The sequence below is a fragment of the Odontesthes bonariensis genome, chromosome 21 (genome assembly GCF_027942865.1).
Source record: "Odontesthes bonariensis isolate fOdoBon6 chromosome 21, fOdoBon6.hap1, whole genome shotgun sequence".
In the NCBI taxonomy this organism is placed as follows: domain Eukaryota; kingdom Metazoa; phylum Chordata; class Actinopteri; order Atheriniformes; family Atherinopsidae; genus Odontesthes; species Odontesthes bonariensis.
In genome coordinates, this window is record NC_134526.1 from 24,987,302 (window position 1) to 24,997,179 (window position 9,878).

The 9,878-nt window shown below is 44.3% G+C and overlaps 1 protein-coding gene across 1 annotated transcript; it reads right to left on the reverse strand.

The window, feature by feature from the left end:
* Window positions 1-857: 857 nt before the first annotated feature.
* Window positions 858-2,659, reverse strand: junbb (JunB proto-oncogene, AP-1 transcription factor subunit b). Its single transcript, XM_075454279.1, has one exon. It carries the CDS (start codon window positions 2,334-2,336, stop codon window positions 1,350-1,352), a length of 987 nt encoding a protein of 328 aa, XP_075310394.1. The 5' UTR covers window positions 2,337-2,659; the 3' UTR covers window positions 858-1,349.
* Between the last annotated feature and the right edge of the window lie 7,219 nt (window positions 2,660-9,878).

A 9,878-nucleotide genomic window follows, 5' to 3' on the forward strand; every position in this document is an offset into this window, starting at 1 on the left:
TTGTGGTGACCCCTGACCAAAAGCACAGACGGTACATGACTCATTCACATCATTCTGACACGGGACTTTTCCCCCTCTCCGTCCATCTTTTAAGACCCCGGTGCCGCACATATTTGCGCAGTGATGTGTCCCACCAGAATGCTGTTCTTGGCAGCGCGTAGAGCGTTTTTTATCCGCACAGACGCTCCTGTGCGCGCCATACGCCCACTCGCGCCTACTGCTCTGCCAGGCGGCTTGGCATCTCGAGACGCCCCTGGAATTCCTGAAGCCACTGTCATTTCCCCCTCGAGTGCAATCTTTCAATTTCACTGACACCTCAAAAATGTCAGGTTGAAATTTAAGTGTTTCATTTGGAGCCACATAAAGGGTATATTTTCACCAACTTCCTCTTATCACTGTCCATCTACCTGATAGCAAGTTTGCACTTTGCTCCATTAGTGCGTAACAGTTCGGTATAAAGTTGCACAACAACCAGAGGAAATTCCACCACCCTCGTGAAGCTCGCGGCCCTTATCTAGTGGCATACAATACACGGAGGGATTGAGATGAAACCAGTTTGAATTACCTGGGCGGGGGTTCCCAGAAATCCTCCCCTGTGACGAAGTAGTCACCAACATGCCCATATATGGACAACCCTGTGTGTAATAAGGAAAGGCCTATACGTAGGCAACGTGCTGTGCGTGAAAACACTGAAACCAGAATCTGCTTGTGTAAGAGTTTTTAACTGGGAGACATAATAATGACTGTTATGGAGGGAAAAAAATCTCACCGATCTTCCCTGCTACTTATGTATATCAAATGTCTCTGTTTTGTTGTGGTGTGTGTACGCATATGAAAAACAAACACTCAAGTCCAACTTTTCGTTTTAAAGACACTTTACTTAAATACACATCACAAATAAAAATTACAAAAAAAAAAAAAAAAGACACTGTAAACATTAGACACCAGTTTGCCCGGATCAACCGGGCAAACGAAATAATTTACACAATGAATAAATGCAGCATTGCATGACAATATCAGCTGCAAAATAAGCACAAAGTAGTACAATAATCATTCTCGTTTTCTGCCTTTAGTAAACTTGACTTGTGGGCTTGCGCTCACAGTGTTGCTCAGTGTCTGCTCAGTCTGGATGCTGCCCTGGTTTCAAGGCTTGAATGGTCCTATGAGCGGTGTCCAGCATCCGGAAGTACCATATCAGTCTTTTTTTTGTTACCCCTAAACAGCCTACAGAGATGTCTACACTCGGCCCTGTGATGCCGACAACACATCAGCCGGTATTCCAGTGCTGCGCATGTAGAACATGACTCCAGTGTTATTACTTTTCAGTCTTGTAGTAGTCTCTGTTTTTTTTAAAATGCCTCCAATTTGCTGGTTAGCATCAGCTGACAGCCGCTGCTCACGTGTGTCAGGACTTTCTGTTTGAGCTGGGCGACTTGATCCCGGAGCACCGTCGCCGTGTTGGAGAGCCCTGCGTTGTCATTCTTCAAAACTTTCACCTTCTCTTCCAGCCGAGCGATGCGCTCGAGCTTGCGCCTCCGGCATTTGGTTGCCGCAAGTCGGTTCCTCAGCCGCTTGCGCTCCGCCTTGATCCGCTCCTGCGTCTCCAAGTCGATCGGGGACATTGGAGGCGAGCCGTCGCTGCTCAGGAGGTCAGGCACAGTCTGAGGTTCCTCTTTGAGAGCGACTAGCCGCTGTGGATGGAGCCCGGAGCCCGGGAGAGAGTGCTGGAAGTGGTGGGCGCCGTGTGTCGAGGTCTGTGAGTGGCTCTGCTGGTGAGGCGGCAGGTAGCTGATGGTGGCTGTGGGGTAGCTGGGTGCGGAAGAGAGGTTCGTGTTCGGACAGTAGGCGTTCAGTGTTGTGTAGATGGGAGGCTCTGGCTGCAAAGCGGAGCCGAAGACGCTAGAGGCCGCCGCCGAACACGTCGTAGCTCCACCGGCACCAATAGACACGTTAGGAGGGGGCAACTGGTTCATCTTGTGGAGCTCATCAAGCGCTTTCACAAACCCCTCTGCGAAGCCCTCCTGCTCATCGGTGATGCCCCGGTTGTAGAAGTACTGGCCCGGGGTGGGAGTGGTGAGCACACCGTTACTGTTTTGGATGATGAGCCTCTCTAGTTCTGGGGATGCAAGCTTCAGGGACCCCACGTCTTGTTGCCCCCCTTGGTACGGGTCTGCCTCGGCTCTCAGCTGGGATTTCAGGTTGCGATAGGGCTCTGTCAAGTTCAAATTCATATTCTGCTTTAGCAGTTTGTAGTCGTGCATTGCTGCATCTGAGTGACCGTAAGCCGACAGAAAAGAGTCGTCATGATAAAAAGGCTGTTCCATCTTTGTAGACATAAAGTCGTAGGAAAGGGTAAGCTTACCAGCTGCTTATTGAAACACAGTCTCTGGGTAATCAATAGTATTCAGTGTCAGCAGAGAGCATGCATCAAATCAGGCACTGGTCGCCTCTGGAACAGTGTCCCAAAATTCAAACAGAATATTTAAAAAAAAATCACTCCAAAGCAAAGAGTGAAAATCCAATAAACTGTATTCAGTTCAGTGTCAGAAGGTAAAAGTCTTTTCCAGAATCTTATTGATGCCTTCACAATCCTCTGAAGTTAGAGTAAGATCTCGCAACTCCTATTTGCCGAGGTTTCGCTCTTGCTGTTTGCTGGTGTGTGTTCTGCCGTGTCAGTAGCTCCCTGTTTTATACGAGTAGGCTGCCAGGGCGCCGCGGCTTCCTGATTGGCCACACCACCCGGTCTCCACGCCCAGGGAGTACGTCGTCAAGTGACGCTAATGCCGGGAAGAGACGGCTGTAAACAAGCCTGTAGGCAAGACAGCGCACCGAGGAGCGGAGTGTCAGAAATAGAAAAACCCACTGTATTTACGCATGATTTTTGCAGGTGTATAAGTGGAATAAGTGGTTGTCGGATAAGCGAGGAGGTGAGATTATCTAGTGAAACTAAACCTCTGCCTTTAATTCACCGACTCATTCATTCGCGTGCTGTCAGTGTGTGGGAAGAACGCTGCTTTTCGTAACATGTTGACAGGGTTTATTGAGGAGCGCATCACTACGAGTCCTATTTGACGTTGGAGCCGTGAGAAATTAAATTCTAAATAAAATATCAAACTGCTGCGCTGTTTATTGTGAGCCGACCTGTGGAGGAAGCGTGCAGGCCTTATATGGACCTGATGACACACGAGTTCCGCCAGAGGAGAAGCAGGAAGACACGCCCGCTCATGCCTCTTTCCAGAAGCATTCCTGCTCCTGTGTAAACTCAATCCATGTGGCAGATAGGGACTTTCTTCTTCAGCAAGAAGAAGAAGGGAACTGAGCTTGAATATGTCCCACAGGAAGTTTTAGATGATTTATCTTAGAAAGCAACACAGACAGCATTCTGTGACAGTCTTGAGCCACTCCACATCACTTTGTATATTTGACAGAAAACAGGAAATGCAGTATGTGAGGAAAAGCAGAATTGATCAAATTCTAACAAGTTTGACTCTCAGTATTTGGTTTGAGCAGCTTTATTCTTCAACACAGCCTGAACCTGCTTAACAAGCTTTCTTGTAATTTCTTTAAGTAGTCTTCAGGAATAGTTCCCCAGGCTCTCTGAAGGTCTTTGCTAAACTTTTCTTCGGACATTGGCTGTTTGATTTTTTTCACTTCAGCCATTGTATCTGACTATTTTCAGAGGAATATGCTTTTTTCTTTTTAAGACACTTAATACGGATCTATAAGTCATTCGAGCATAAAAAGGCCACTAAATGAAGGGATGAACCTGTCTACACACTTAGCAAAGATCTAACTTTGTTACTGGCCTTTTGTCTTTAGTTAAATCAATTAAATATACCAAAAGAGTTTACCAGACATATTGGGGATGCCCTTCAAGAAGCCTGGAGAACTATTCCTGACCACTTTAATAGACTAAAAAAAGTCTGGCCTCAAATATAAAGAAATGAGGGATGGCTCATGACCTGTGCACAGTACTAAACATTTTAAGACATTTTTTGTTTTCGATAACGACATCACCAAACGCTTACAGACACGATGGCCAAACCCACACAGTAGTGATGCACACCACTAGAGCAGAAAATGATCTGTGATCACTTAAGGAGCAAACGCCTCCTGCAGTATTCTAACAGGTTTGCTGTCTGCTCAGTAAACTGTTTCAATCAGAGATTAGAAAATTTCCTCCAACACCAGCCAAACATGCTCAGTTATCTCAAGCCAGACTCATCTTCAGTCATTTATTCGTGTGACCTGTCGTAGTTGTTTCACAATGAAGACCTTTCAGCTCAGTTGTGCTGCACAGGTAATGAGCGTGGTTTGCTTTCTAGGAGCGCAGTTCAAAGAGAGAGGAAACACGATTCCTCAGTAGTGCACCTGTCTCGGTTGCTGAGAAGGGAACCTTTGTCTTCTATTTGTACTGTTTCCAACGCCCACACAAACATGCACAAACGTTTTCACCACTTCTTCCCATATGCCTCCACAGGCAGAACAACTCAGGTTGGATGCTTGGCTTAATCCACCCGAGGCGTGAATCTCTGATCATGCCGAGCAGTTGCAGTCAAGCAACACATCCCTTATTTACACATGTGCACTGGAGACTAGGCACGATACACATTTAGGCTGACCTATAACATTAAAGGTCAATTAGCATTAAAGCTGACCAATAACACTGAGAAATGCACTCATCTTTATTATAATGAGCCGATGATCTAACGGCTTTCCTAATGAAATCATTACAGCTTGTTCCAGATGTGTTCTCAGGAGGGGAGATTTTTGAGGTTTAGACCTTAAAGGAAAGCAACTGTTTACCATCTTCTGGCTGAAATCATCACTTCTAGGGTGCCTGATCAGAATTACCTTATCTCAAGTAATCATCTGGTATTCAGAGGGGACTATTTTAATTCAATGCCTTTTTGTCAGTATCCATGGGAGTGAGGATAAACAGAGGAAAACAACGGTTCCTGGCAGTGTTATGCCTCCACTTTGCCACCTCCCTTATAAATTCTATTCTCCGCGCAGCTGCCTGTTTCTTATGCTGCTCTGCTTGGGTTTAGGGTTTATTCAGCAGTGCGGTTCGAGGTTGACCACAGCCCCTGTGACATTTTGGCATAGAACAACAGCACAGGGTCCAAAGTGGTGAGTGTTTACGGGAACACTCGTGTGATGGCACCGTGCCATCCTGCCAAATGTTAGTCAAAAGCAGACATGTCAGCCGCCCAGTGGGACATATGAACGTGAGAACGTTGGGACAGATGTACGGCTTGTTCAATATGTGATATTGTTTTTCCCCCGGAACAGTCTGTTAATCACCCCATCAATAATTAACAATGACGCTCGAAAGGTTTGGCAGAGGTAGCTCTAAACAATGACTTGATTAGTTCAACACCTCAGTTATCAGCTTGCAGCTTTTGCAAAAAAACGGCAAAAAGTGTCCGACGTCTTAGTCACATCTTGATTAGTCACGTCTGTGTTTAGTCTGTTTAGATTTAGAGTTCTCCTGCACTCTAGTTCAGAAATTCCTTTCTCTGAGTTCTGCTTTTTTTTTCCTGCTGAAGTTGTAACGATACCAAAGACTCGCTCTAGGATAAGGTGCTTTTTTGGTGTGGAAGGCTGGGGTTTCTTATGCATATTTTTTGGGCAGTGTTTCAAAAGTTTCAGGGCAGGACGAGCTGCTTGGCAACAGACTTGATTTTAACAGTCAGGATCACATGGACGAGTGCCAAAATCAACTGAGTGCTACCTGCTCTGGTTCCCTGGGTGAGTTTGGGAAAGGCAAGGCCTGAGGTTAGAAGTAAGCTGTTTACCATAATGATAAGAAAAGATTATGAGTGTGCGTATGTGTGTTTGTGAGAAAAAGCACGTATATCACTTAGGGTGGGGTGTTAATTCTTTTTTGATATTAAGATAAAGAATTTCTCTGTGGAAAGTCTTAAACTTTATAGTTTTCTGACCTTATCTAGAATAACGTGGGATGAACTTAATAAATTCCCAAACCAAAAGGAACTTAATTGTATATGTTTTTTTTTTTATGATATTAGTATACAAACAAAATTAATGAAACACTCTTTTTCCTCCACTCTCCAGGGGAAATCCCCTTCATTTCCTCACCCTGTAGCCTCTGTTTTAACAAAGCAGCCTTTTACAATGAGGTGCTTGTGCTGAGAATTGAGCTCTCCTCACCTCCTCCTCTCAAACCATCCCATTGTTCCTCGACACCTCTGCACAACTCTCCTTTTGTCAGAGCCGGGGCAGCAGCCTACTTGTCGTCTGCTTCTCGACAACGCAGTGCCCTTTTGCTTGGCGAGGTGGCTTCGTCTCCGTGACTCAGAGCAGCTTGGGAGGGAGGAGGGGGCGATCAGAGGTCAAAGCTCCAAGCTCTCTCCCACCTCCTGGGTCTTTCCCCTGACCTTCACAACTCCTCCAAACACCCACTCAGCAGAAATAAGTCAGGGTTAGCACAGCGGGAGCGGGTGGGCAAGATGTGACTTGGTCAGATGAGGTTTGTTTGTGAAGTGCCCTCTTGACAAAGTGGCTGACTCCTTCATTTGGACATAATGGGGCCTCTCATCCATAGAATTACTGTTCGCCTTTGTGACTGTGGTCACTTTATTGCCCAGTCTATTAATAGAGACATCTATCACGGTTTACATCATCCTCATCTTCCTTGTCAACATCACATGATGGCCTGATGGTGTTTTCCTCCTCTCCACTCTGTCAATCCCAAATGGCCAGTGTTAATCTGCATATCAGCTTAGGCTGCGTTCAGCCCTCATGTGCCACTAATTTTTAGTTTTGAACTTTTAAACTGAAGAGCCTTGACTGACTTCAAGTCTTGCATGCATCATTGCATCTAGTAATGCACGACAGCTTCAGGATAAGATCTTTGAGATGTTGCAATCACCACTCATTTTTCAGAGCAACTAAAACTCGCAGTGAGAGATTGTAATAGAACTTTGATGGCACACAACATCTTTTAATATTTTCAGGAAGACAACTCTCTCATTTCCATTTTTTTGCAGTTTCAAAATAACAAGTAGAAGGAAATAACGTGCAAAAGTTTGGTCACCCTGCACAGTCAGCTCTTAGTGACACTCTCTTAAACAAATAAAAGCTTTTAAATACTTTCTTTCAAGTCTTTCAGTTCTTCTTTGAGGGATTTGCAACTATTTTTCTGGTTCCGTTTTTTTAAGAATTCATAGGCACCAGAGATGACACTGACTCAGCGATCGAATGCTGATTGGATGAAAGTTAGCTTGATGTAGTAGGCCAACAATGAATTTCATAAGAAAGAGGCAAAGCACCAAATGATTAACAGCAAGGTAGCACAGACGAAAAGCACAGATGACTACTATGGATAATCTCCTCACTCCATCAGTAAAAAGGTATTTTTTCACTTTGAGTTTCATGTTTTCCGGCAGCAGAGCAAAGCGAAAAGACCAACAACAGCACCAAGAGCAACCCACAGCACATATATTTCTGGGACTGCCCCCAAGTGGTAGAAACATGCTATAACATGTAGCCTTGTGTTTGCAGGAGCAGCAACACATAGGTCAAATAGGTATATCTCAGCGGTACCATGTGTTTTGCGTCAATCAGCTGATGTTACTTTGAACTGTTTTTTCATCCCCTGTATTTGATCAATTCAATGTGATTTCCACTTTTGATGAGAGGAGACAAACTTTATCACGTTTTTTACTAATCTGAAAGACAAGTCCCATCACTAATTAAGAGCCAATACCACAAAGTAAAGAAATAAAAAGCTCACAAAATGATTCGAGCCACAGATAGGTGCCTGTAATTTTTTTTCTTTTCTTTTTGATTGGCTTGTTTTGACAAATATATGGTACGTCTGTATTTTAAGATCCCGATTTAATCAGGGGCTCCCTGTGATGGACTGGCGACCTGCCCAGGGTGTACTTTGCCTGTTGCCCTATGACACCTTGGATGGGCTCCAGCAACCCATGACCTTGAACAGGTCTCAGGTGGGAAAATAGTTGTCAGGGTCAATAGGGTCAAATTAGGTCAATATAATCCCAGGTGAACAACAACACATAATACACTGTGTCATTAATTACTGACCAAAAGGGTTGTGAAAACTAAGTACACTACATTTTAGCTTAAAGAACCACCTTTAGTAGCAAGTAATAGTTTTATGAATGAAGTTATCAGTTTCTCACATTGTTGCAGAGGGATTTTCACCCACTCTTCTCGACAATGTTGTTTCTTCTGACTTTGGATCGTTGCAACACCATCATTGTTTACTTTTTCTGTTGTAGATTTGCTGCTGTACTCGCGATCACTGTCCAGCTTTAGATGTCGGACAGATGGCCTTGCATTTGATTCAAGAATGACTTGGTATACAGAGGTATCCAGGTCATGCAGTGGCAAAACAAGCCCAAATCATCAGCCCTCCACCACTGTGCTTAGCAGTTGGTGTTTGTGCAGATATGCTGTGTTTGGTTTTCTCCGAACATGCTGCTATGCAGTATGACCAAACATCTCCACTTTGGTCTTGTCTGTGTTGTGGTCACCAAGTCTTGTGGTGTGTTCAGATGTAACTTTGCAAACCTAAGCTGTGCTACTGTGTTCTGCAACCCTTCCAAGCAAGCCATACTTGTTCAGTCTTTTTCTATTTGTACTGTCGTGAACTTCAGCTTTTACTTGCTAACTGAGGCCTGTAGAATTTGAGATGTTGCTCTTGGGTTTTTTTGCCATTTCTCTGACTTTGTGTTGAACTTGTTCAGCTGTCCACTCCTGGGAAGATCAGCTGCTGTTTTTAATGTTTTCCATTTGTGAACAATCTTTCTCACTGTAGAATGATGAATGAAAAGGCATTTCAGATTAACAGGCAGCAACAATTTCTCCTGTGAAATTTCTATGAAAGTGATAAGAATGACCAAACCTTTTCACCCTCTTGCTGTGCATTTTAGTGCAGTTTTTGTCAAATAAATAATGTTACTATAATATGGCATGTGCTGTTGTCTGTATTTACCTAATTTTTAACTTCCGCAGCATAAAGTCAAATCTTTTCATCATTTGTTTTTCAGATTAAACAGGCCAGTGACAGAGCTTTCCACAATTATGCTAACTGAACAGTTTCTGAGATCGCCCATATCTCTCCTGCTCAGTGAACCTGAAACAGAGTTGTGAGTCAGGTAGCCGACCTGAGGGGGTACCCTCCCTTGTAGACAGTGGGCTGCTTGCTGCAGAGAAAAAAAGGGAAGCGTTAGTCAGTCAAAAGTTTGGGTCATTAATGTCCGCACCAAAGGTCAACATGTTAGGCTGTGCTCCATTACTCCATTCCAGCCTGTTTTTGCACTGTCCTGTCCCCCACCTTTTCTGTTCATTAGTGCAGGAACAAGTAACTATAATGAATACAGACTGCGCTCTTAATGATCTTGCCCTATTCAAGGCTATAAGCTATGAGCCTGTAGCACAAGAAGACATTTAATGTAAGAGAAGGGAGGATGAGATTGTTGTGGCATGAGAGAACAACTGGCTCCAGATCTTCCTGTGGTGTGTGCGTGCAAACACATCTGTGTGTCTCAGGGAAGGCAGGCAGCGATTCAAGATAGTTGACATTTCATCCTCATGGTCTTGAAGTGGCAAATAAGATATACAGCACGAATTCCTCCTCTCCACCAAAGATTCTAAATCTTGGATCCCAGCATGCTCACTGCCTGCCAAACTACATTGGAACTTTCTTTGAGTGGGTCTCCTCGGTTATGGTTTGGCTCAGTCAGACAGCTACAGCCGCCCCACTATTTGTGTGTTTTCTTTTGGTTCTTCCTCCACCACATGGTCAAAACATGGCTTTGGCTTTTATCAGAACAGAATTTCTCAAGAGTATTGCCGTGTCAGCCTCTGTGGAGCTCATAATC